Source organism: Peromyscus eremicus, chromosome 12, assembly GCF_949786415.1.
Source record: "Peromyscus eremicus chromosome 12, PerEre_H2_v1, whole genome shotgun sequence".
NCBI lineage: Eukaryota > Metazoa > Chordata > Mammalia > Rodentia > Cricetidae > Peromyscus > Peromyscus eremicus.
Genome location: NC_081428.1, coordinates 46514932 through 46539964, shown reverse-complemented (window position 1 = coordinate 46539964; position 25033 = coordinate 46514932). Strand labels below are relative to the sequence as shown.

Sequence of the window (25033 nt, the reverse complement as noted above, 5' to 3'; positions counted from 1 at the left end):
ATGCGCCACCACTGCCCAACCAAATTTTAAACAAATTTTAACAGTACTTTAACACCTGTTGAGTACTTTAGAGATAGTGATGGCTCCCCTTCTCTACCACTGAGCTATGTCCTCAGCCTAGTCTAAGTGTTGGTTATTTTGAGACAGGATTTCATGTAGTGTACTTAGCCCAAGCTAATGTGGAACTTGATTTTGTAACTGAGGATGACTTTGAACTATTATGCCCAGATCATGACCCAAAGAGAGCACCGAAGACCTTGGATGTCCAGAATGCAAGATGTCTGCAGATACAAGTCTAGACAGGGAACTCATTCCTACACCCAATACAGTGAGGCAGGGAGGAGTTGCTCTTTCTTTGTGTGGCTAGCTCTTTAAAGGCAAAAACCACAAGCCCTTCAGGGGGGCTGGGGGGTGGGGTTTGCACGGGTGTGACTCGGATTGGTTTATTTTTATCTCTGTTCTCTTTTAATTGGGTGAGGGTATGTAACCTTTGAATTTACTGGTTGGGGGTTACAATTATCACTTTGGGGGCAGTCCAGCACAAGTCCCAGGCTTTGTCCTTGAGCCACCATGGGGGTTGGCTGGCCTAGCACGTACTGACTGTGGGGGCTGGCTCAATGGTCTAGGCTCTGTCCTTGACTCATGCACATAACTCTAAGTTGGTGAGGGGTCCCAGACAGTAAATATCTGGCTGAACTTTGAGCAGTCAGAGTACGCGCAGAAAGGGAGCTACTGCAAGCACTATGTCTTTTGTTCATGGCCCTCCCAGAAACTGCTTGCTCAGTCTCAGGAAACTGAAATTGAGGCCTGATCTCTGAGAGAAGACTGAGCAGCCTGTTATGGCATCTGCTTGGTCCTTTAAGAACTTCATACTTGGACCTCCAAAGTACTGAGACAGCAGGCTTCTGCCAATGCAGGCCTGAGTCAACACAGCTGTCTGCAAGGTTTCTGGGGATTCTCATGCGTGCTAGGGAAATACCCGATGAGCTACAGGGTCATACCAATCTGAAAAACTTTAACACCAAACCGTAACTACTTCAAGTAGACATGAGTTCATCTTTCTATTCTGGTTTGTTTAACAGACCATCCTGTCTCATAAGAAACATCCTGGGGGGAAAAGCTCCAAGTACAGAAAGAAGATAGCTCATTTATCTCCCTCCCTTCATTCTGTCCTTCTTTCCTTTCTTCCTTCCTCCACCTTCTTCATCCTTTTTTTTTTTTTTTTTCTGAGAATCCAACTTGCAACCTTGTGCCTGCTAAGCATGCCCTATACTACTGAACTACATCCCCAGCCCAGCCCAAGAACTCAGTACACTGTTTCTTTGAGACAGGTCTCCCTATGTAGTCTTGGCTGGCCTGAAACTACGCAGACGTCCCAAGTACCAGAGTTGTAGATGTACAGCACCATGCCCACTTTTTATTATATTGTTGTTGCTGTTTTCATTTTGTTGTGCTGGGAACCAAACTCAAGATTTCATGTACATCAGGCAAGCACTCTACCAGCCCTACATTCCTAGCCCCGAATCTGACTTTTCTTTCTTTTAGGAGGAAGGATATGGGAAGTGTTTGAAAGAGGTTCTTATGTTGCCCTGGCTACTGTAAACTAACTCACTGTACAGACCATTCTGGCCTTGAATGAGCTGCTGCCTCCAGCCTGAGCTAGCCTATCTAGTTTAGGAGGGTTCTCCTCAGCTGGGCTTGACTCTTCCCTTTAATCCTAGCATCCCAGCGGTGCAGAGGTCAAGGCAGGCAGAACTATGAGAGTTTGAGGCCAGCTTGGTCTACATATCAAGTGCCAGGCCAGTCAGGAATACACACTGATATGCGCCCCCACACCCAACACACACACACACACACACACACACACACACACACACACAAAGGAAAGGATTTTTTGTTGTTGTTGTTGTTGTTGCTGTTTTGGTTTTCAAGACAGTGTTTCTCTGTGTAGCCCTGGCTATTCTGGAACTTGCTCTGTAAACCAGGCTGGTCTCAAACTCAGAAATCCACCTACCTCTGCCTCCTGAGTGAGTGCTGGGATTAAAGGTGTGAGCTAACACCGCTTGGTGGGTTCTTATTGTTTTTTTATTTTTATTTTTACTTAGGCAGTCTTTAATGAAAAGGTTGTGTATGAGTCCCTCTAATCCCACATCTTCTCAGTCATTTCTTCCTCTATTTGCCTTGTCCTTCTTCAAGTCTAGACTTAGCTTTCCTTCCCAGGATTTCTTTTCTTTTCTTTTTTTCATTGTCAGCTTTAGTCTGATGATATCCACCTCACTGGGGTGGATGTCCACACGGACTGTTGTGCCATTAGTCTTTTTTCCTCTGCACTCCTTCCGTGTAGATGACATATTTCTTCCTGTACACCTGGAACGCTTCGCCCATCTGCTGGCCTTTGTAGTGTCCCCAGAAACCTGAACTTCATTGTCTTTTCGCACGGGCATAGACAGAGCGTTATACCTCCACCTCAGCTCTGTGGGAAGCGGGAAAGATGTGATCTTCCCCTGGATGTGAGAAGGTGAACTGAAAGGCTGTTTGTGGTTCTTGCTCCAGTCGGAAGTCAGCAAGAGATTGAACTTCATTTTGGCAGTGGCCAGTCCAGTGATGGCCACAAAAGACAAAAAAGTGAAAACTTTAAAAAAAAAAAAAGATAAAAACTAGCCGACAAAAGAAAGAAGAAAGAAAGAAAAAGAGAGGGTCTGGAGAGATGGCTCAGAGGTTAAGAGCACTGGCTGCTCTTCCAGAGGTCCTGAGTTCAATTCCCAGCAACCACATGGTGGCTTACAACCATCTGTAATGAGATCTGGCACCCTCTTCTGGTGTGCAGGTATACATGCAAGCAGAATGTTGTATACATAATACATACATACATACATACATACATACATACATACATACATACTAGCCAGGTAGCGGTAGCACATGCCTTTAATCCTAGCACTCGGAAGGCAGAGCCAGGCGGATCTGTGAGTTCGAGGCCAGCCTGGTCTACAAAGCGAGTTCCAGGACAGGCTCCAAAGCAACACAGAGAAACCGTCTCGGAAAAGGAAAGAGAGAGAGAGAGAGAGAGAGAGAGAGAGAGAGAGAGAGAGAGAGAGAAACAGGGTCTTCAGGTGTAGCCAGCAGGGTAGACCTAGCTAGTCCAGAACTTCCTGATGTAGCACAGACAAGTCTCAAACTCAGAGATCTGCCTGCCTCTGCCTCCTGAGTGCTAGAGCTAAAGATATGCATCATCATACCTGACTGATTTATTATTATTACTGTTATTGGCTTTTTAAGACAGGATTTCGCCAGGCGGTGGTGGCGCACGCTTTTAATCCCAGCACTCAGGAGGCAGAGCCAGGTGGATCTCTGTGAGTTCGAGGCCAGCCTGGGCTACCAAGTGAGTTCCAGAAAAGGCGCAAAGCTACACAGAGAAACCCTGTCTTGAAAAAAAAACCAAAAAAAAAAAACCAAAAAAAAAAAAGACAGGATTTCTCTGTGTAACTGCCCTGATTGTCCTGGAACTTGTACTCACAGAGATTCACTTGCCTCTGCCTCCCAGTGCTGGTATTAAAGGCGTGCACCAACACACCCAGCCTGAGAGAAGACAAAGGGTTTTTAGGTGTTCAGTTTCATTTCCACTCCTAGTCACTAACCCAGGCATTTCATTTTTCCCCCCATTCTTCTTAGCTGCTTCAACATCCTGTCCTGTGTGAGCTAGCTGATATGGTGCCCTGGAAGGGGATCATGGAGCTCTAATGTGATAAACCTGTCCAAATTATTTATTTTGTTTGTTTCAGACAGTATCCCCACTTTGAATTCTTGGTTGACCTAGACCAAGCTGCAGCCAGCCTCTGCTTCCAGAGTGCTGAGTTTAAAGGTGTGTGCCACCACACCCAGCTTTAGTGAAAAGGTAGCTTGTCTTTTTGTTTGTTGTTTGTTTTGTTTTGTTTTGTTTTTTCGAGACAGAGTTTCTCTGTGTAACAGTCCTGGCTGTCCTGGAACTCACTTTGTAGACCAGGCTGGCCTCAAACCCACAGAGATCCGCCTGCCTCCCAAATGCTGGAATTAAAGACATGTGCCACCACCACCCGGCTGGTAGCTTGTCTTTTAAGTTCTAATTTAAACTTCATTTTATAAGTATGGGTATTTTTCCTGCATGTATGCATGTACACCACTAAGTACCCTTGAAGTCCAGAAGGTCTCAGATCCCCTGAAACTGGAGTTATGGACAGTTGAGAGTCACTGTGTGGATACTGGCAATCTAACCTGGGTCCTCTGGAATATCAATCAGTGCTCTTACCATTGAACTGTATCTTCAGTCCAAGAAGTCTGGTTTAATTCTTTTTTTTTTTTTTTTTTTTGGTTTTTCAAGACAGGGTTTCTCTGTGTAGCTTTGCGCCTTTCCTGGAACTCACTTGGTAGCCCAGGCTGGCCTCGAACTCACAGAGATCCGCCTGCCTCTGCCTCCTGAGTGCTGGCATTAAAGGCGTGCGCCACCACCACCCGGCTGTGGTTTAATTCTTAATAAAAGAAATGAAGAAAATTTAAAGGGGCAGAGGGAGAGAGAGAACTCTAGTATATAAATAGGGCATGATGTCGCCTGTAATCACTGTATTTGGGAGGTTGAGGCAAAGTGACAAAATAAAGACAACAGCAAGGCTTTGTCTCAATGCCACCCACCTCAGGCCACTAGGTCACCTTAATCAAAGCAGCTATGGCACCCACATGGGAAGGGGGAGTCCTTGCCTGTCCCCAACTCTCTGGATGTTACGGTAGATTCTATCCCACAGGGGAGGGGCAAGGAGTGTCAGCTCTTGTCTCCAAAGCTATTTCTAGCAAAGCTTGATTTGGGCAGTGCTACCTGACTGTAGAAGAAGCACCTGAGGGGATCACGGAAACACAGATTCCTGGGGCACACCCTCAAAGGAGTGATTCAGGAAGGGCTTCATAATTTAGATTTACAGACAACCCCTTAACAAATTAAATATTTTTTGGGGGGAGGGCTGTCTTTTTTGTTTTGTTTCTTTCTACCTTCCTTTTAAAAATAATTATTCATTTTTATTTTATGCACCCTCATGTTTTGTCTGTGTGAAGGTGTTAGATCCCCTGAATCTGGAGGTACAGGCAGTTATGAGCTGCCATGTGAGTGCTAGGAACCTGGGTCCTCTGAAAGAATAGTCAGTGCTCTTAACCGCTGAGCCATCTCTCCAGCCCCCTTCCTTCCTTTAAAGACAGAGGGTTTCACAGAGGCTGAGTGGAACTGAACGTTTTCCTGGCTCAGGCTCTCCAGCTCTGGGATAACTAGCATGCACTACCCTTAGGGAGGCTCTTGTTATGTAGTCCAGACAGACCTGGGGTTGTTATGATCTCCTGCTCCTATTTCTACATCCAGAAAACTGGGATTACAGACATTTGACACCCTGAGTAGCTCAAAGGCCCAGATTTTTAAAAAAGGGGAGTGATGTGGGCTTTTGATTGACTTAATAATTCCGCTGTGTACCATCAGTTATCTCCTGAGATCAGTGGAGCTGATAAAGTCACTGTGAAAGACAGAAAGGGGTGGAGAGCGGAGGAGGGGAAAGCCTATTTGGACGACAGGAAGTAGGAGGCGGCATTTACCTGTAAAAGAACGCTCAGGTTAGCAGTAGTGAGCTGCAGACATCCTTACTTTTGCAGCGTTTGTCTTCCCTGAAGCCTGCGTGGAAATGGCACAATGCAGCCAGGATGTTTATAACGAGGTAACCTTTCTTTCTAAGAGAATTTATTTTCTCCGGGAGTTCTTTTCCGCTGTCTTTCGAGGTCTCACTTTTGTTTCCAACTTGGAGGAATCAATTCGGGTTCAAAGCCTCCATCTTGGAATCCTCTTTGCTTGTTACTTTCTTTCCACATGTTTGACACTATGTATCTCCTGGGAGCAAAATGAAACTGTTGCTTAGATGAAATAGTAACCTGTAAATTTGTCTTAGACAAGGAATGCTGTAGCTAATTAAAAATCTCTAGGAAGAGTGAACTAAAATTAGTGAAATTTTTTGACAACATATACATTTAAAAACATTTATATATTTATATATTTAAGTAGCCATTTTTTTTTTCCTAATGAGAAGTAACCAGTTCCCAGTACCTCGAATGCCAGGTGGATGTAGACTTCAGTGATCCTGGGCCAGACAGGGCCACTGTATCAAGCTACAAGACAGAACTGGCCAGGCCAACTCACTACCGCTTTTAGACCTCATCCCCAGAGTGGGGTGATGTATTTTGTTTTGTTGATGTGTAGCTCAGGCTGTTTTGGAACTCTATGTAGACCAGGCTAGCCTCATACTTAGAGATCTGCCTGTTTCTGCCTCCCAAGTGCTGGGATTAAAGGTATGTGCCACCACCGCCTGGCATTTGTTTTTTTTGTTTATTTGTTTGTTTTTTAGGTAACGAAAGTGAATCTGTGTCTGGAGTACTTTGAAAAGGTGCTAGGCCGGGTGGTGGTGGCACATGCCTTTAATCCCAGCACTCGGGAGGCAGAGGCAGACGGATCTTTGTGAGTTTGAGGCTAGCCTGGTGTACAGAGCAAGATCCAGGAAAGGCACAAAGCTACACAGAGAAACCCTGTCTCGAAAAACCCCCCCAAAAAAAGAAAAGAAAAGAAAAGGTGCTATACAAATGTAAAATAATAATAATAATTATAATCAGTAATTCAAGTTTGGAAGTAAAGGGGGTGTTGTTTGTTTTTTAGGTAGCAAAAGTAAATCTGTGTCTGGAGTACTTTGAAAAGATACTATACAAATGTAAAAAAAATCATTAATTCAAATTTGGAAGTAAAGAGGGTGTTGTTTGTTTTTTAGGTAGTAAAAGTAAATCTGTGTCTGGAGTACCTTGAAAAGATGCTATACAAATGTAAAAAAAAAAAATCAGTAATTCAAGTTTGGAAGTAAAGGGGGTGAAGAGATTTCTCCTGAAGGGGAGGGGTGTGGCACAGTCTGTAGAATGTTCAAGAACTTCCTCAAGGAGATGTCACTACCCCATAGTCTTAATCCATTCCTTCCTTCCTTCCTTCCTTCCTTCCTTCCTTCCTTCCTTCCTTCCTTTTTCTTTCTTTCTTTCTTTCTTTCTTTCTTTCTTTCTTTCTTTCTTTCTTTCTTTCTTTCTTTGGTTTTTCCAGACAGGGTTTCTCTGTGTAGCTCTGCACCTTTCCTGAAACTCACTTTGTTGACCAGGCTGGCCTGGAACTCACAGAGATCCGCCTGGCTCTGCCTCCCCAGTGCTGGGATTAAAGGTGTGTGCCACCACCACCCGGCCTTAATTCATTTCTTTTCTGAGACTAGGTATATATCACTTGCAAAAGAGGACAACTAGATAACTTACCTTGGTACAGTAAGTCCTCCCACAGTGGTCACACTCCTCCAACTTCTGGGCATCTTGCTTTCCTAACACCCAAACACGGATGGTAAATGATGACTTCATTAAGCTTGCCTTGTGAGTATGCAGACTCTCACTGCTTCTCTTTGCAGAGCTTCTGTAAGGAGGAAATTGATGAAGAAAATGTTATTTTAACGCTGGTCCCAGTGACAGAGGAGCCCATGATCGAAGTGTCTACCGAATCAATTATTTCTTCACCCATTGGCCTCCAGCCACCAGGTATTGTCAAACGGAAGAATCCTGGGGAAGCCGGGCAGCGGTGGTGCACGCCTTTAATCCCAGCACTCGGGAGGCTCGAAAAACCAAAAAAAAAAAAAAGAATCCTGGGGAAAACAATGTAGACGTGAGGTAGATTTCTCAGTAAGCCTCTGGAAAGCCAAGAAAAGTAGATTTAGTTTGTTTTTTTTTGTTGTTTTTTTTTTTTTTTTGGTTTTTTTTTTTTTTTTTTGGTTTTTCGAGACAGGGTTTCTCTGTGTAGCTTTGCGCCTTTCCTGGGACTCACTTGGTAGCCCAGGCTGGCCTCGAACTCACAGAGATCCGCCTGGCTCTGCCTCCCGAGTGCTGGGATTAAAGGCGTGCGCCACCACTGCCCGGCAAGATTTAGTTTTATTTGACTTAGTTTTTCACTGTGCTGCCTTGGCTGTCCTAGAGCTTTCTATGTAGATGAGGCTTGCCTCAAACTCAACAGAAAAAAATCCCCCCTTTCTGTCTCTCTGGTGCTGGGACTAAAGGTTTAAAGGCCTGCATCACCAGGCCAGGCAGGCTTCTTCAACCTCACTGTAATTCCCCGGGAGAAATTTTCACCTAGCTCAGTTGCTAAGCCCCATGTGCGCTGTCTTGTTTAAGATAGGAAAATAGGTGGGGGCGGTGGTGAAACACACCTTTAATCCCAGCCCATGCGAGGCAGAGGCAGGCCGAGAGATCTCCCGAGTTTGTAGACCAAGGTGGTCTACAAAGAGTTCGAGGACAGCCTTGTTACACAGAGAAACCCTGTCTTGGAAAAAAACAAAACAAGTGGTGGTTTCGGTGGCGCACGCCTTTAATCCCAGCACTCGGGAGGCAGCAGCAAGTGAATCTGTGAGTTCGAGGCCAGCCTGGGCTACAGAGTGAGTTCCAGGACAGGCTCGAAAAGCTACACAGAGGAAACCCTGTATCAACAAAAAAAAAAAGAACAAAACAAAACAGAAATAGCTCAGTTGTCTAGAATACACATTGGCACATACACAAACATAATAAGACAAAATCTTAAAAGAAAGCATAGAAGTTAGAATGTTAAGGTGGGTTGCTGTCCCGGGTCCCCTGTTTTAAGGGGTGTGTGATCTTGGTCAAGTGAATTCCTCGTTTTTTTTTTCCCTCATTTTAACAGGAGGGAAAGAAAAAGGTGTATGTGCAAACTGGTTTGTGAGCAATTACCTGGTATTCGTTATTGCTTTGTCTCTTCTCTTCTAAGTTCCTCCTGTGCCAACTTTTGAGGCTAGCAAGCCTCCAGCGTCCCTACAAGTGCCCCATCTGCCAGCTGTGCTGCCCCCCATTAATGATGTGTCCCGGAACACTCTTCGGGAATGGTGTCGCTATCACAACTTGAGTACAGATGGAAAGGTTGGTGCCCTCACACTGGGATTCTGTGCTCTTTGGACTAAGTGTGTGGAGTCCGGTCGGGTTTTTAACTATTTTCTCTTCGTTTCCTTAGAAAATTGACGTTTACAAGAGACTCCAGAAGAATTCGTATTCCAAACAGCAATGCGTGAGTAATGGATATGGGGATGGAGTGAAGGTGGGCTCTCCCTGTGGGCTCACTAAAACTTCTATATGTAACCTTTCTCCTCTAAGGCATGGTTACTGACATTTGAGGGACCAAATGTGTGGTTGAACTCAACTTTCCATTTTTCACTATGTATTTGGTTGCGTGAGTGGTTTTTTTTTTGTTGTTGTTTGTTTGTTTTTGTTTTTGTTTTTTCGAGACAGGGTTTCTCTGTGTAGCTTTGCACCTTTCGTGGAACTCGCTTTGGAGACCCGGCTGGCCTTGAACTCACAGAGATCCGCCTGCCTCTGCCTCCTGAGTGCTGGGATTCCACCACCGCCCGGCGCGGTTTTGTTTGTTTTTTGAGACAAGGTCTCATTGTGTAGCTACCTGGGCAGCCTGGAACTCAGAGATCCACCTGCCTCTGCCTCCTTCATGCTGAAGCTAAGGATGTATGCCACTACATCTAATAGTTTGTCTTGATAAGGTTTCCAAGTGTCTTAGACTGCCCTACAACTCTCTGGGTAACTTAAGGAGATTATTGAGCTCGGAATCCTGATACTTCAAACCTCCCAACTGCCAGGATTACAGGTACAAATAGTTGGGATGATCGGCCTGCGCCACTAGGTTCCACACTATTTATTGATTTGAATATAGTCAAGTAAGGTTGTTTAGAAGCACTCAAGCTCTTTGTCCACTACACAACTTCTCATCTTACCATGGTTTTTGTTTTTGTAACTGGGTGCTAGAGTTGGGCGTGACAAAACTAGGAACCCAGAACTGGGAAGGTTGGGGACAAGAGGGTCTGTCTATCTTGGCCACATAGTAGATTCTAGGCCGAGAAGATCATTTTGTTGTTGCCTCAAATCAAAAAGAGCTGGATGGGCAGCAACTGTAATCCTATCATTTGGAAGACTGAGACAGGAAGGTGGGCGTCAAGTTCAAGGCCAGCCTGGGCTACAGAGTAAGACTGAAAACAAAAACAAATGAATCGTCAGCCGGGTGTGGTGGCACACACCTCCCATCTCAGCACTAGGGAGGCAGAAGCAGGAAGATCTCTGAGTTCCCAAGGCCAGCCTGGCCTAGAGCTAGTTCCAAGACAGCCAGGACCGTTCCACAGAGATCCTGATTCAATAAATAGACAAAAAACAAAGCACCTTCAACAGATCCCACAACTAAGTGCCTAGACCTTGTTATCTTAATATGTAGTCGAGCCTGGCTTTGAGTTTATGATCTTACTTGTATCTCCATTTTTTTTTCCTGTGTGCAGATCCATGTACCTGTGCACATGGAGACCAGAAGAAGGCATTTGGTGTCCTAGCCATGTGGTACTCTTTTGAAGCGGGCAGTGTCTCTCCCTGTATCTGGTGCTCAAGTTTTCTCTGCTATTCTGAAAGCTAACTAGCACCAACAATCCTGTGTCATCCCCCTAGGAGCTGTGGTTATAGGCATTTGTGGGGAAACAAATGTTTATTAGCAGTTTGTTGGAATGCTACCTCCAGGCCAGTGATCTCCCTGATCTTCTGCACTAGCCATTTCTCCAGCCGGATCTGAGCTTTGAACTATCAGAGTTTTCTCCCTGCTGAACGAACACTATAGAGAGTAGCGTTTTAAAATTTTCATACTTGGCTCAAGCCAGTGTGAAATTGGCATAACAAGTCCTTTCTGCAAGAGCTGTTTTGAATACTGGTGAATTTCATTTTCAGCACATTCCTGACACATCTCTTGAAGCCAGACTGAAGACACTTCCCAGGAAACCCAAGACTGTTGTCACCAAAGGATCCAAGCCTGAAAATCTCAACAGTAGTAGGAGTGAGGAGACCGGTATAGTTGAAGTGCTAACTTCAGAAAGGGAGTCGGTATTCGCAACCTGGGGAAGGATTGCTATGAGAGCTACCCAGCCTAGAAATGTGAACCGACAACCTCTTCCCTCTAATGTAAAGGCCTTTCTGCCACCAACCACTGGTAAGACCATCAGCAAGGTGTGAGTACTCCTCTTTAGAAGCCTGCTTAGTTAACATCAGCATGGGACAGAAGGACTAGAAAGTATCCGGGGTTATAATGAAGTCTAGGTGACTAACCAGGTAGGGTGGTGCATATGTGTGTTCCCAGCACTTGGGAGGTGGAGGCTGGTGGGTCAGTAGTTCAAGAGCTCTCTTCACTTTATGGTGAGTTCAAGACCAACCTGGGTAATCAAAGGCTACATCTCAAAATGAAGCCAAACTAGATCACTGGTGCTCAACGTTCCTAATGCTGTGACCCTTTAATAATACAGTTCCTCATGTTGTGGTGACCCCCTAACCATAAAATTATTTTCATTGTTACTTCATAACTGTAATTCTGCTACTTTTCGGAATGTTTGGAGATAGAGGTTTGCCAAAGGGGTCATGACCCATAGGTTGAGAATGACTGCCATGAATTATAAAATTGATTCACATAGGACTTCATTTTTTCCTTTTTTTTTTTTTTCTTTCTTCTTTTTCTGTGTAGTTTTGGTGCCTGTCCTGGATCTCACTCTGTAGACCAGGCTGGCCTCAAACTCACAGAGATCCACCTGGCTCTGTCTCCCGAGTGCTGGGATTAAAGGTGTGCGCCACTGCCGCCCGGCTTATCTTTTCCTCTTGATGAATAGCAAAATCTTACTTGGACTAATTTTGACACTGTCTCATTGCTAAATATGGGGATTCCCATGTTGAGAGGGAAACTTAATAATGTGTTATCAGCCTGAATAAAGTATACCATCCTTTCCTACTTAAGGTATTCATAGGGATTGAGAATGCAGCTCAATCAGTTGAGTGCCTGGTGTGTTTAAAGCTTGAATTACATCCCCATCACCACAGAAAACTTGGCTTTGTGGTGTGCATCTGTATGTAATCCCAGCACATGGGAGGCAAAGGCAGGCTGACCTGTCTATGAACTTGAGGCCAGTCTCTAGTGAGTTCCAGGCTAATGAAGGCTACATAGGGAGACCTTGTTTAAAAGAAAGGTGGGTGGTTAATAGTGAATACTAAGTATTATAGATATTTTGTTATACATGTGTATACACACACACACACACACACACACACACACACACACACACACATCTGTGTAGCAAAGATTTTTCTCCCATTTTATGGGCTGTCTTTTCAGCCTTTGTTTCCTTGTTATATGAAATGTAATTTCATGAGATCCTATTTATTAATTACTGGTATTTTTCCAAGTTGGTAGAGTCTTATTCTGAAAGTTCTTCCCTATGCCTGTTTCCTAAAGTCTTTTCATTTTCTTAATAGTCAGGTCTTGTGTTAATGTCTTCCATCCATTTTAGAGTTGATTTTTGTACAGAAAGGCAGATCTTTTTCTTCATGTGGCTATCTGATTTTTCAGGAACCATTCAGCAAAGAGGCTTTTTTCCAATGTGTATTTGTGGCATCTATGTCAAAATCCAGTGGCTATAGCTTCCTGGGTTTATTATGTCGGGGTCTTCTCTTCCATTAGTATGTGCCAGGACCAGGCTACCTTAGTTAATTTGGCTCTGTAGCCTATCTTAATTAGATGTTTCTGCATTATTTGTTGCTGTTCAGGATTGTATTGGGTCTCCAGGTCCTTTTGTGCTCCCATGTGAGTTTTAGAATTTTTTTCCCCTGTTTCTGTGAAGAACGACATTGAAAAATTTGGAAAGTATATTGAATCTCTAGTTTGTTTTTGGTAAGAGCCAGTTTTACAATTTTTTTCCCAGTCTAGGGCCATGATGGGAGTCTTCTCCAATTTCTTTCAGGCTTTTTAAAAGTCTTTTTATAGGTCTTCCACTTTTGGTTACATTTATTCCAAAGCATGTATGTATGTATGCATTGAGGCAATTTTGTGTATGGAATTTTCCCCCCTGATTTACCAGTCATGGCTCCTTAAGTCAGATCAATACAATGTAGTTGTTATAGATAAGTGGGCTGTATGAGAATACCTGGGTCAGTTTATTGGGGAAAAATGGTATTTAGTAATAAGTACTTGCTATCTCCCCTGTAGGAAAAGCAAGGGTTTGGGAGGCTTGGCATAGTGGCAGAAATGTTGCCTAGTGTGCATGAGGTCCTGGATTTAATCTCTAGTATTGGAAAGAAAGGGAAGTAGAATACAAGTATCAATAATAAATGTATTAATATGTGAACCATTTAGCAAAATCTTGAGCACAAAGCTAGCATTCTTCAAAGTAACTAAGATTCCTTTGGACTACATAATTTATGGTTAGAAACCGTCATCTGGCCTGTTTTCTATGCATCTCACTCAATTTCTTTTTTTTTTTTTAATACTTAAATTCCCCTGTGCACGTGATGTGAGAGTTTTGACAGTTTATAAGCTATCACAAGGCATTTGATTTTTAGCAGACCATAAGATAGCAAATTCAAGAGTAGCTTTCTGAGAGGTCATGGAGCGTTGTCTTGACTTTCCCTCTCCTATACTTGCTTCCTACTTCTCAGGATCCAGGTGGTGTGTTGTCCACGGCAGAATGCTCCCTGCAGATAAGGCAGGCTGGGTGTACCTGCAGATGCACGCCGGTCATGCCTGGGTTCCAGACACTCCGCAGAGGATGATGTGTCTCTTCCTATTACCAGCCTGTGTTTTCCCAACCCCAGGAGTGGAAGACAACCTGCTGTGCCCTGAATGCGTCCACAGGTAACCCCCAAGTGTCTCTCTAGGCATAGGGAAGAGAAAAAGCAAGACATTTAGATGAATTTCTGAATAACCAAAAAGAAACCAGAAAGCGAACACCCTGTTTTCTTGTTTTGCCATATAAATCGGGTGAAAATAGGGATAACACGCTGGGCGGTGGTGGCGCCCGCCTTTAATCCCAGCACTCGGGAGGCAGAGCCAGGTGGATCTCTGTGAGTTCGAGGCCAGCCTGGGCTACAGAGCAAGATCCAGGAAAGGTGCAAAGCTACACAGAGAAACCCTGTCTTGAAAAAAACCAAAAAAAAGAAAAAGAAAATAGGGATAGCAACATGCCTGACAAGCGGGGACCTTAGCTTCACTTTAATTTTAGGCAACTAGTCCAAAAACTAGAGTAAGTGGCTGGGAATGTAACTCAGTGGACACAACGCTTGCCTGGCATAAATAAGACCCTGGGCTGGGTTCAATCCCCAGCACAGCATAAAACCGGAGGTACGGCCATAGAGGCCAGCCTATATGAGACCCTGCATGAACATTAGTGCCTACTAGGTGTCTATTTCTTGGAGGTACAAAAATTAGTGAGAAAAATCCGTGCTGAAAGAGAAGTGAGTAAAGAAGTTGTGATTGGAGTAGCTGTGGGAAACTCAGGGGGTGAGCAAGGATACCCTGTTGTCCTGGTTGGTAGAGAGGCTTTCTTGATGGCTACAAAGACTCAAAGAAAGTGTATATTGATTGGTCTTACAAATACTGCTTTTGATTTTAGTTCCATTTATTTTGTTTGGGATCGGGTTACACAGGCATGCCACAGCACAAGTGTTATGGCAGAAGTGATCGAAATCAGGTGCTCAGAATCCCCAGCAGGCAGCTTTTCCTGCAGAGATACATGCCAGCCCTGCTTAGACTCTAGAACTCAAAAATCTATCCATGAGTACAAAACAAATGTGAACCCTGAGAGTGTGCACAAACTTGACTGTATAAGGCTCTTCACTCATCACTCCCAGGAGCCAGGAAAACCATCTCAGGGGCTCCTGAAATAAAATGGATTCCTTACTGTATTTGTTCAGTTTGTTTTGGTTTTGAGACAAGGTCCCAGGCTGGCTTCAAACTCAGTTACAATCCGTTCGCCTGCCTCTGCCTCCCTCCCTGGTGCTGGGATTAAAGTTGTGCGCCACCACACCCAGCTTTTATCTTTGTTTAAGGGAAAAATCTTGGATCTTACCCCTAGCAACTTTTGACCACCTTCGAACATTTCTCTTACAGCAATAGGAAGATGTTGAGAAATTTTCAAAGCGAGAAACGCTCTGCAAAGAAACACAAAAAGCTATCTCCAAATTTGCCAACTTAGACTGATGTCAAGGTTTCTGCTCTGAGGAATGGAAGAGCCCTGCAATGGCTAAGAAACTGGACATCCATCTCTGCAGAAACTGGACATCCATTCCTGGGTTGGACTTGCTCAATGCTATCTTGTTCATAGGGTTCAGAGAACAATTTGAGTGGAAAGATGTCTTATAACAAAATAAAATCCCCAGTCTTCAAGCAACTCAGTCTCATCATTTACAGAAAGCGCCTAACTGAACTTCAGAGAACAGCAAAGAATTTCCTCATAGTGTGAAGGTCTAGAAACCAAGGAGTGGTTAAAATGAAAAATAGGTGTTTTTGTTTTGTTTTGTTTGTTTGTTTTTTATACAAGAAACAGCATAATTTAAACCTGCTAGTCTGTTCTGAACTACATCACTGGCCATCTGTACTGACTTAAAATTTCTGGGTTCTAATCTGTATTAAAGGTGTGCACACATTTTTCCTTAGTATTCCCTGAACAATCCAGTTCATTGTCTACTTATACAGCATTACATTGTGCTAAGCACCACACATAATAAAAGTGAGGATACAGAACCAGGCATGATACATGCCTATAATCCTAGCACATGGGAGGGAGAGGCAGTTAGATCTTTGAGTTCCAGGCCACCCAGAGTTACATGAAATCCTGTCTTAAAAGAAGGGGAGCTGGGGCTGGAGAGATGGCTCAGAGGTTAAGAGCACTGACTGCTCTTCCAGAGGTCCTGAGTTCAATTCCCAGCAACCACATGGTGGCTCACAACCATTTGTAATGAGATCTGGCACCCTCTTCTGTATACATAATAAATAAATAAATCTTTAAAAAAAAAAAAAAGAAGGGGAGCCGGGCGGTGGTGGTGCATGCCTTTAATCCCAGCACTCGGGAGGCAGAGGCAGGCGGATCTCTGTGAGTTCGAGGCTAGCCTAGGCTACCAAGCAAGTTCCAGGAAAGGCGCAAAGCTACACAGAGAAACTCTGTCTTGAAAAACCAAAAAAAAAAAAAAAAAAAGGGGAGAAAAGGAGAGGGGTGAATACTGAAGAATGTGGTTGGTGTATACAAATACTTTACCGTTTTGTTTAGAAGACTTGAGCGTCTCGATCTTAAGTATCAGTGAAAGTGTATGGGGCTATTCTGGAGCCAATCCCCCAGCAGTCACTCGGGCACCTTAAGCAAAAGACAGCATGCAAAGTCATGGGGTTTCTGATAAAATTTTCACTCCTTTTCAATATCTATGTTATTAGGTGTGTGCTTGTCTGCATGTATGTGCAGGCACCATGGAGGCCAGAAAGTGCTGGAGCCCCTAAAGTTTTGTTTTAGAGAAATGCTTAATGTGGGGTAGGCAGCCAAACTTGGGTCCTCTGGAAGAGCAGCAAGTGTTCTTATAATTAACTGCTGAGCCATCTCTCTACCCCCCTGAGACAGACAGACACAGGGAATAGTTTAGCAACATGAGACAACACTTAGTTTGGGTTATACCCCTCTTTTAATACTGCATTTGTCAGGCTAGGACTCTCACCTGCACGTATTATGCACGCACACCCCTTTCTGAGCAATTGTACCCAGCTATGTGTTGGCAATCTGGAACCTCCCACCTTGTCTAAGATGCTTGCACGTGAGTGTGTGTGTATGTGTGTGTGAAGGTAAAAGGGACAACTTCTGGGAGTCAGCTTCCTCCTTGCACCACATGAGAACTGGAGATTGAATTTAGAGTGTCACTATTTTGGCAGAAAGTGCTTTTATTCACTGAACCATCTCACAGGCCCCATTTTTTTTTTTTTAAATAAGGATAACATTTCACTGTGTGTGTGTACTTCATTTCCTCTATCCATTCATTTGTTGCACCTCTAGGCTGTTTCCATCTCCCAGCTATTGTGATTAAATGTGACAGTAAACAGGGACGGACAAGCGTCTCTGGTTTATTGACATGAAGTACTTCAGGTATGTCTTCAGAAGTGGGCTACCTGAGTCATGGTAGTTCTGGTTTTAGATTGAGGAACCTCTGCTGACTTCCATAGTGTCACAGATCTACCCTCCCACCAGCAGAATATGAAGGGTCCTCTCCCCTCCACCCTCTAGAATTTGTTGTCCTTTTTCTTCTGGCTGGTAGCCATTCCAACTGGGATGAGTTGGAATCTCAGTTTTGTCTAATTTGCGTTTCCCCGATGGTTAAAGATGGTGAACTCTGTTTCCAGAGTTTATTATTTGAGACGTGATTTTCAGGCCTTTCACTGTAATTTAACTATGCATTAGAAATATCACTTGTCTTTTCAATAGTATATTTCATCAAGACAGTGATTATACTGGTGTATTTCATGGTGTCCAACCAGGTTGTTAATATCTGTAATTCATGTACCATAGAGAATTCTACAAAAGAAGTCTACGGGTGCAATTATCCCTTTACTGATAATTTTGATAATGTATCTAAGAAATTAGAGTTTTCTTGCCTTAAACCACATGGTCCTTGGTTCCCTCAGCTATTTCCTGCCTCAACTACTATTTTCTCCAAGTGATTATTCAAAGGGTAATTCTATTTCCAGCTGAGCATGATGGCTAATGCCTGTAATTTTAGCACTTGGGAGGTGAGGCAGGAGGATTACTGTGAGTTTGAAGTTAGATTGGGCTACAGTGAGATCACCTCACCTCCTACCCCCAGATAATAAGCCCCTCTACCCTAAAATAATTCTATTTCAGGCATGCTTTCTATTGGGTAAATAGCTTCTTTTGCTGGGTGTTTATTAAATATATTTTAATGTGGGCTTAAGCATGAAGGTTAAGAAAGAAAGAGCGATTAGAAAGAATATAAGATACTCCTGAGAGCATGAGTGTGGATGTCTCTGACAGGGTCTCATAAATTGCTTCTGATCCTCCTGCCTCCGCTTCCTGAGTACTGAGTACTAGGATTACAGGTGACAATCATTGCACCTAGTTTCTGTGGTGACAGAGATCCCACCCATGGCTTTGAGTACCATAGCCAAGCACTCTAACAGCTAAACTACATCGTTGGTACTCCCAACACCATCTTTCTCCTTGGAATGTCAATAATCTGGCTTTTTCTGACCTTTTAAATAGGACATCATTTAAATATTGTCTTTGAAACACATGGATTTCTATGCTTACTTAACTTCCTAGCTTCAAATGTTGCCTCAACTTTGACATGGAGGAACACGCCTGTAATCCCTGCACTCAGCAGGTGGAGGTAGGAGGTCAGGAGTCAAGGTAGACCACACAGCAAAATTCCAGGCCTGTCTAGACTATGGGAGACCCTATCTCAAAAAGGAAAGTGCCTTCAGCTAGTCTAGTGATGCACACTTGCAGTCCCAACATTTGGGAAACAGAGGCAGGAGAATAACCATGAGTTAAAGGCCAGACTGAGCTATTTATTGAGACTTTCTCTCAAAAATGCAAGCAAACAAAACTCAACTTGACCCAAGTAAAGAATGGATTCAGTTCTTTCTTTCTTTCTTCCTTCCTTCCTTCCTTCCTTTCTTTCTTTCTTTCTTTCTTTCTTTCTTTCTTTCTTTCTTTCTTTCTTTCTTTCTTTCTTTCTTTCTTTCTATTATCAGCTTGATACAGTACAAATTCTTATCCTAATAGTGAAATATTTCACTGAGGCTTGCCCAATGATTTAGTAAAACCAAAACTTATTATAAGCCACAGTCATCCTAGGGTGTCCCCCCTCCCCCTGTCCCCCCATGTAGCCTCCCTGGTTTTGTGGGTTGCAGTCTGATTGTTCTTTGCTTTATATCTAGTACTGGATTCAGTTCTTACAATCCCACTCTCACTCTTCTAGGGCTGTGGAGCTAGCAAAGATGCTTCCAACAATGATGGATACAAATTCGTGGTATTAATCTTACTTTTTAATCTTTTTTCCTTTTATTGAAAATAGACTTTCTTTGTCACATACTATATCCTGATTATGGTTACCCCTTCCTCTGCCCCTCCAAGTCCCCTTCCTCCTCACCTAATTCTTGACATAGGATCTCATTCTGAAGCCCTGGCTGACCTGGAAATCACCACGTAGACAGACTGGCCTCCGACTTCTCAGACCACTTCTGCTAGTGGTCCTGCTATCTTTTAAGAAATACTATGTCGTAGTTTTGAGGGAACATGACCAGGACTGTGATAAAACACTTCCTATTTATATCAAGTGGATGCTCCAGCCTCAGAAAGATAAAAACCAAACAAAAAATCTATACTTTTTCATGTAGGCTAAAAGTGTGCTCTGGAAATCCTGGAGCTGGAGTTACGGGCTGTCGTGAGGCACCATGCGGACGCTGTGAAACAAACACTGGGCTGCCACAAAAGCAGAAGTGCTTAACTTGAATGTGAAAAGGCGGCCCTGCGGGAAGGAGGACCTGAGGAGGGGGTGGATGGGGGCTAAGCTGGAGAGAGAAAAGACAAAGCCAAGTTGGTTTGAAAAACATCACACCACAACTTAATTTCTTGTAAGCTAAAAAAACAAACAACAACAACAACAACAACAACAAAAACTGTAGCCACAGTCTTCCCCTCTAAGGGTGCCAGAACTAAACCTCTGCTGTTGGTGTGTTGAATGATGTGGGAATTTATACACAGTTTTGTGACTTGGTAAGTCACGTGGTATCCATATATGAATATCATTCCCTATTTTTAACTCAGTTTGTTTCTTGGTTTTGTGCTTTTGAGACAAGGGTTTCTCTGAGTAACCCTGGCTGTCCTGGAACTCGTTCTACAGACCAAACTCAGAGATCTGCCTGCCTCGGCCTCCCAAGTGCTGGGATTAAAGGCATGGGCCACCACCACCCAGTTTTACTTTATTTTAATTAATTAATTAGTTAATTATTTTCAGAGCCAGGGTCTAACTCTGGAAGATTTGTTTTTTATTATTTTAATTATGTATATGTATGTGTATATATGCACATGAATGCAAGTGCCCACAGAGGTCTGAGGTGTCAGATCCCCTGGAGCTGTGGTTACAGGCAGCTATGAGTCAGTCACCTGTTATGGATGCTGGGAACAGAACTCAGGGAGAGAAATATGTGCTCTTAAGCACTGAGTCATCCCTCTAGCTAGTCTCTCTCTCTCTCTCTCTCTCTCTCTCTCTCTCTCTCTCTCTCTCTCTCTCTCTCTCTCAAGGTTTTCAATTTAATTTTATTTTCTTATGTGTGTGGGTGTTTTGCCTGCATGTGTGTCTGTATAGCACACGCATGCCTGGTGCCTGTGGAGGCCAGAAGAGGATGTTGGGTCTCCTGGAACTGTTGTTACAGAAAGTTCTAAATTGCCATGTGGGTGCTGGGAATTGAACCTGAACCCTCTGGAAAAGTAGCCACTGCTCTTAGCCGCTAAGCTATTTCTCCAGCCCCTATATTCTTTCTCTTTTAAGACAGTATATCTTACTATATAGCCATGTTTGAACTGGAATTTACTATGAAGACCAGACAGGCTTTGAACTTGTAGCAATCCTCCTGCCTGTTTTGTTTGTTTGCTTTTGTTGTATGTTGTTTGTTTGAGACAGGATCTCTCTACATAGCCCTGGCTGTCCTGGAATTCACTCTGTAGACTAGGCTGACCTCTAATTTAAAGAGATCCACCTCCCTCTGCTTCCCGAGTGCTGGGATTAAAGGCTTGCACCACCACCACCCAGCCATTTGTTTGTGTTTTGGATACAGGGTCTTCTGTAGGTCAGCGTGGCATGGAACTCAATAAGCAGCTGAACTGGAGCGTGAAGTTCTGATCTTCCTGCTTCCACCTTCTAAGTGTTATGGGAATAACCACTAGAAATGAGCACAAACAATAACAGAACATCTCAGTTTGTGCAACCATAACATGGCTCTCTTTTTAGTGTCACTGAGATCTCATTATCTTCAAGGCCACCAAATTTTACCAACCCTCCTAGACACTTGTGATATATTACATGTTTTAAAATTCACCTGCATTTCCTAAGCCCTTTGAGAAGACGTTCACTATTATAGAATGTGTTATATATTAATGTCTAATCTTTTTCAGGGACTGTTCTGACATTTATAGTAGATGTCATCTAAGAACACCAGCCTAAGTATGTCTTTATAGGAGAAATTTGGTTGGTGTGGTGGCACACCCCTGCAATCTCAGTGCTTAGGAGGCAGAAGCAGGAGGATCATTTCAAGTTTGAAGCCAGCTGGATCTACATAGTGAGTTCCAGGCTAGCCATGGCTAAATAGTAAGACTTTGCTGAAAATAAAATAAAATGAAAAATAAGAACAGCAGTCTTTCCCAAAAGAAAGAAAAAGAGAAAAAGGAGAGAAAAAGAAGTGTGTGAATTTCTGTGTGTGTTACACTACTTTGTGCCCAGACCTTGAGAGGTAGAGGCAGGTGGATTTCTGAGTTTGGGGCAAGCCTGGTCTACAAAGTGAGTTCCAGGACAGACAGGGCCACACAGAGAAACACTGTCTTAAAAAAGAAAGAAAGAAAGAAAGAAAGAAAGAAAGAAAGAAAGAAAGAAAGAAAGAAAGAAAGAAAGAAAGAAAGAAAAAGAAGAAGAAAAGAAAGTAAGTGGATCACAGGCAGTTCATGATTTAAATACTTGGAGGAATCTTTTTTTTTTTTTTTTTTTTTGAGACAGGGTTTCTTAGTGTAGCTTTGTTTGGAACCTATCCTGGAACTCGCTCTGTAGACCAGGCTGGCCTCGAACTCATAGAGATCTGCTTGGTTCTGCCTCTCGAGTGCTGGGATTAAAGGCGTGCACCACCACCAGCCTGGCCTTGGAGGAATCTTTACATAGATTAAGAAAGTAAATATTTTCTGAATGGATGCCTCTTCTGCACCTGATACACAAAAGGAAAAAGACTGCAAAAGAGAACCCTATTAGCTTCTTTGAAATGGACTCTTGGAAGGATTAATCACCAATGACAAATGTTCACTGTCCCCCAAGAGCTGGGTGCATTGTGCTATTCTGAGCAAATCCTATCCATCAGCGTTGACCCATAATAGCACCCATCTATTATACTGACTTGGAGCTCTGTCCAATGACGTCAGCCTTAGGGGCTGCCTGGCTCCAAATTACCACAGGATTAACATGCCGGTCTCTGTCACCAAACAATCTTCCTTTGGACATTGCTGCTAAGGCCCAGCCTCACTTCCTCTTCACCTTCAAGTAAAAGAGAAACAGAGGGGGTGTTTCTTCTGTCTCAGGTCTGCCTGCCCACTCTCTGAGAGAAGAACACATTGGCTTTCAAGGTCATCAATTATTGAACACTATTATAATAGAGCATGAATTCTGTAAACACATTGTTTGCACCGTTAGCAATGTGAAGACACACAGATGCTGGCTCTCATCTTTAGACAGTTTCCTTTATGGTTGTTCTTGACAATAGAAGTATCTTGAAAAAGTTTACTCTGGTGCCAGGCGGTGGTGGTGCCAAGGCTGGCAATCTGAGTTTGATCCCCATGACCCACATGGTGGAAGGAGAGAATTCACTTTTCCTCTGGTCTCCATACTCAGTGGCATGTGTGCTTCCCCAATAAATAAACATAATAATAAAAAATTAAGCAATAGGTTATATGTTGAAGATTTATAAGAACCATGTTTTTGAGGCATTTATAACTGGTTTTATGCTTATATAATTAACCAATAGTGGAATTTGTTCTCTTGAGATAATATCTCAAGTAGCCCAGGCTAGCCTCTAATGACTGACCCTCCCAACTCTAGCTCCTAAGTGTTTGGATTAGAACATGTGTGACTTCATATCCAGTTTGTTGTTTTTGCACTCCAGGGTCAAACTCAGGTGGTCAGCTGTGTGGCAAATGCTTTTACCTAGTAAGCAATCTCCCCAGCCCCAGATTTTCCAACTTTAAAATTTGAGAAGGGGGTTGAGGATTTCGCTCAGTGGTAGAGCATTTGCCTAGCAAGCGCAAGGCCCCTGGGTTCGGTCCTCAGCTCTGGAAAAAAAAAAAAAAGGAAAAAAGAAAGAAAACTTGAGAGCTGGAGAAACGGCCTAGTGACTAAGAGCACTGGTTACTTTTACAGAAAACCCAGGATGGATTCCCAGGGAAGGTAAAAAACAGTCTACAACTCTAGTTTCAGAGGTTCTGAGGCCCTCTGCTGGCATCTGTGGGCACTGCATGAACTTGATAGACAAAACACCCATAAACAAAATAAATACATCTTTAAAGTCAATTAATTAGGCACCACACACACCTTTAATCCCAGCACTCTGGAGGCAGAGGGAGGCGGATCTCTGAGTTTGAGGCCAGCCTGGTCTACAGAGATTGTTCCAGGATAGTCTGGCTATACAGAAAAAACTTGTCTCAAACAAACAAACAAAACACAAACAAACCGGTAGAGTGGCTGGTGGTGCACGCCTTTAATCTCAGTACTAGGGAGGCAGGGGCAGATGGATCTCTGAGTTTGAGGCCAGTCTAGGCAGTTAGAGTGTCTCAAAAACAAAACAAAATACAACAAAAATGCTTTTGAGATAGGGTCTTTTTTTTTTTTTGAGACAGGGTTTCTCTGTATAACAACAGCCTTGGCTGTCCTGGAACTCTCTCTGTAGACCAGGCTGGCCTCAAACGCACAGAGATCCGCCTGCCTATTCCTCCCAAGTGCTGGGATTAAAGAAGTGTGCCACCACCACCCGGCTGAGATAGGGTCTTAAAAAAAGGACAAAAATGTTTTTGAGATAGGGTCTTACAAAGAGGAAGGCTGGCCTTGACCGTTCAATCCTTTCCAAGAGTTGAGATTACAGTGGTACACCTGTAGGGTAAATATAAAATGGCTGGATGTGTCGCTGCACACCTTAATCCCAGCACTGGGGAGGCAGAGACAGGAGCATTTCTGTGAGTTTGAGGCTAGTCTGATGTATGCAATGAATTCCAGGGCTATATAGTGAGACCCTGTCTCCAAAGCAATAACAAAAATAGAAAGAAAGACAGACTGACTGACCATCTAATTTTTGGTGGTGTTATTTACCCAAGTGTGGGCTTGATTTATTCAGCTAGTTTTGATTGCTCCTGTTTTTTGTTTTTTGTTTTTTGTTTTTTTTTTGGGGGGGACGGTTTCCCTGTGTAGCTTTGTGCCTTTCCTGGAACTCACTCTGTAGCCCAGCCTGGCCTCGAACTCACAGAAATCTGCCTGCCTCTGCCTCCCGAGTGCTGGGATTAAAGGCGTGCGCCAACCACCGCCCAGCGATTGCTCCTGTTTTAATCGAATAATCTAACCTGAGGGAACAGCAGTCCTGAACAAAGGCCATCATCCCCTCTGTATGAAGAGCAGCACTGCACATATGCTTATGAAAAGGAAGGAGGAACTTTTGTCTTAATCTTTTACAGGATTCTCCTCTGGGCAGAACTTTTTCTGGCCTTGCTGACTCAGGACAGGACACTGTCAGATTTTATTACTCTGCACCCACATGTTATTTCCAACCTATCAGAGGACAGACATTGTTTCCATTACATGGTCTTAGACCCAGACACCACATCTCACACAGATTCTTCTGGTCACGAAGAAATAGAGAACACAGTACAATAGAGGCTGAGCACTGAGCTGAGCTGGTGGGCATGAATTAAGTTGGAAGTCCCAAGTACAGGTGTAGGAAGATTGATTACAATATTGCTCAAAGAGATCCATTAATTTCGAGCAGGCTGAGGACGCAGTATGTAAGCGAGATGAACTTGGTTCCAGGTTGACTGAGAGTTTTTTTTTTTTTTTTTTTTGGTTTTTTTGAGACAGGGTTTCTCTGTGTAGCTTTGCGCCTTTTCTAGAACTCACTCTGTAGCCCAGCCTGGCCTCGAACTCACAGAGATCCTCCTGCCTCTGCCTCCCGAGTGCTGGGATTAAAGGCGTGTGCCACCACCGCCCGGTGAGAGTTTGATTTATAAAATCAAATTTGAAACAGCATTTCTCAAAAAAACTATGCCCACAGGAACTCATATAGTGGAAGGAGAGAACAGGCAAGTTTTCTCAGTTC

General features: G+C 43.5%; 1 protein-coding gene across 1 annotated transcript; it reads left to right on the top strand.

Annotated features, from left to right (window-relative positions):
* Window positions 1-2344: 2344 nt before the first annotated feature.
* On the top strand, window positions 2345-15119 carry Dppa2 (developmental pluripotency associated 2). Its single transcript, XM_059277736.1, has 7 exons — window positions 2345-2379; window positions 7487-7611; window positions 8843-8991; window positions 9083-9136; window positions 10840-11098; window positions 13585-13780; window positions 15035-15119. Exons 1-7 carry the CDS (start codon window positions 2345-2347, stop codon window positions 15117-15119), a joined length of 903 nt encoding a protein of 300 aa, XP_059133719.1.
* The last annotated feature ends 9914 nt before the right edge of the window (window positions 15120-25033 follow it).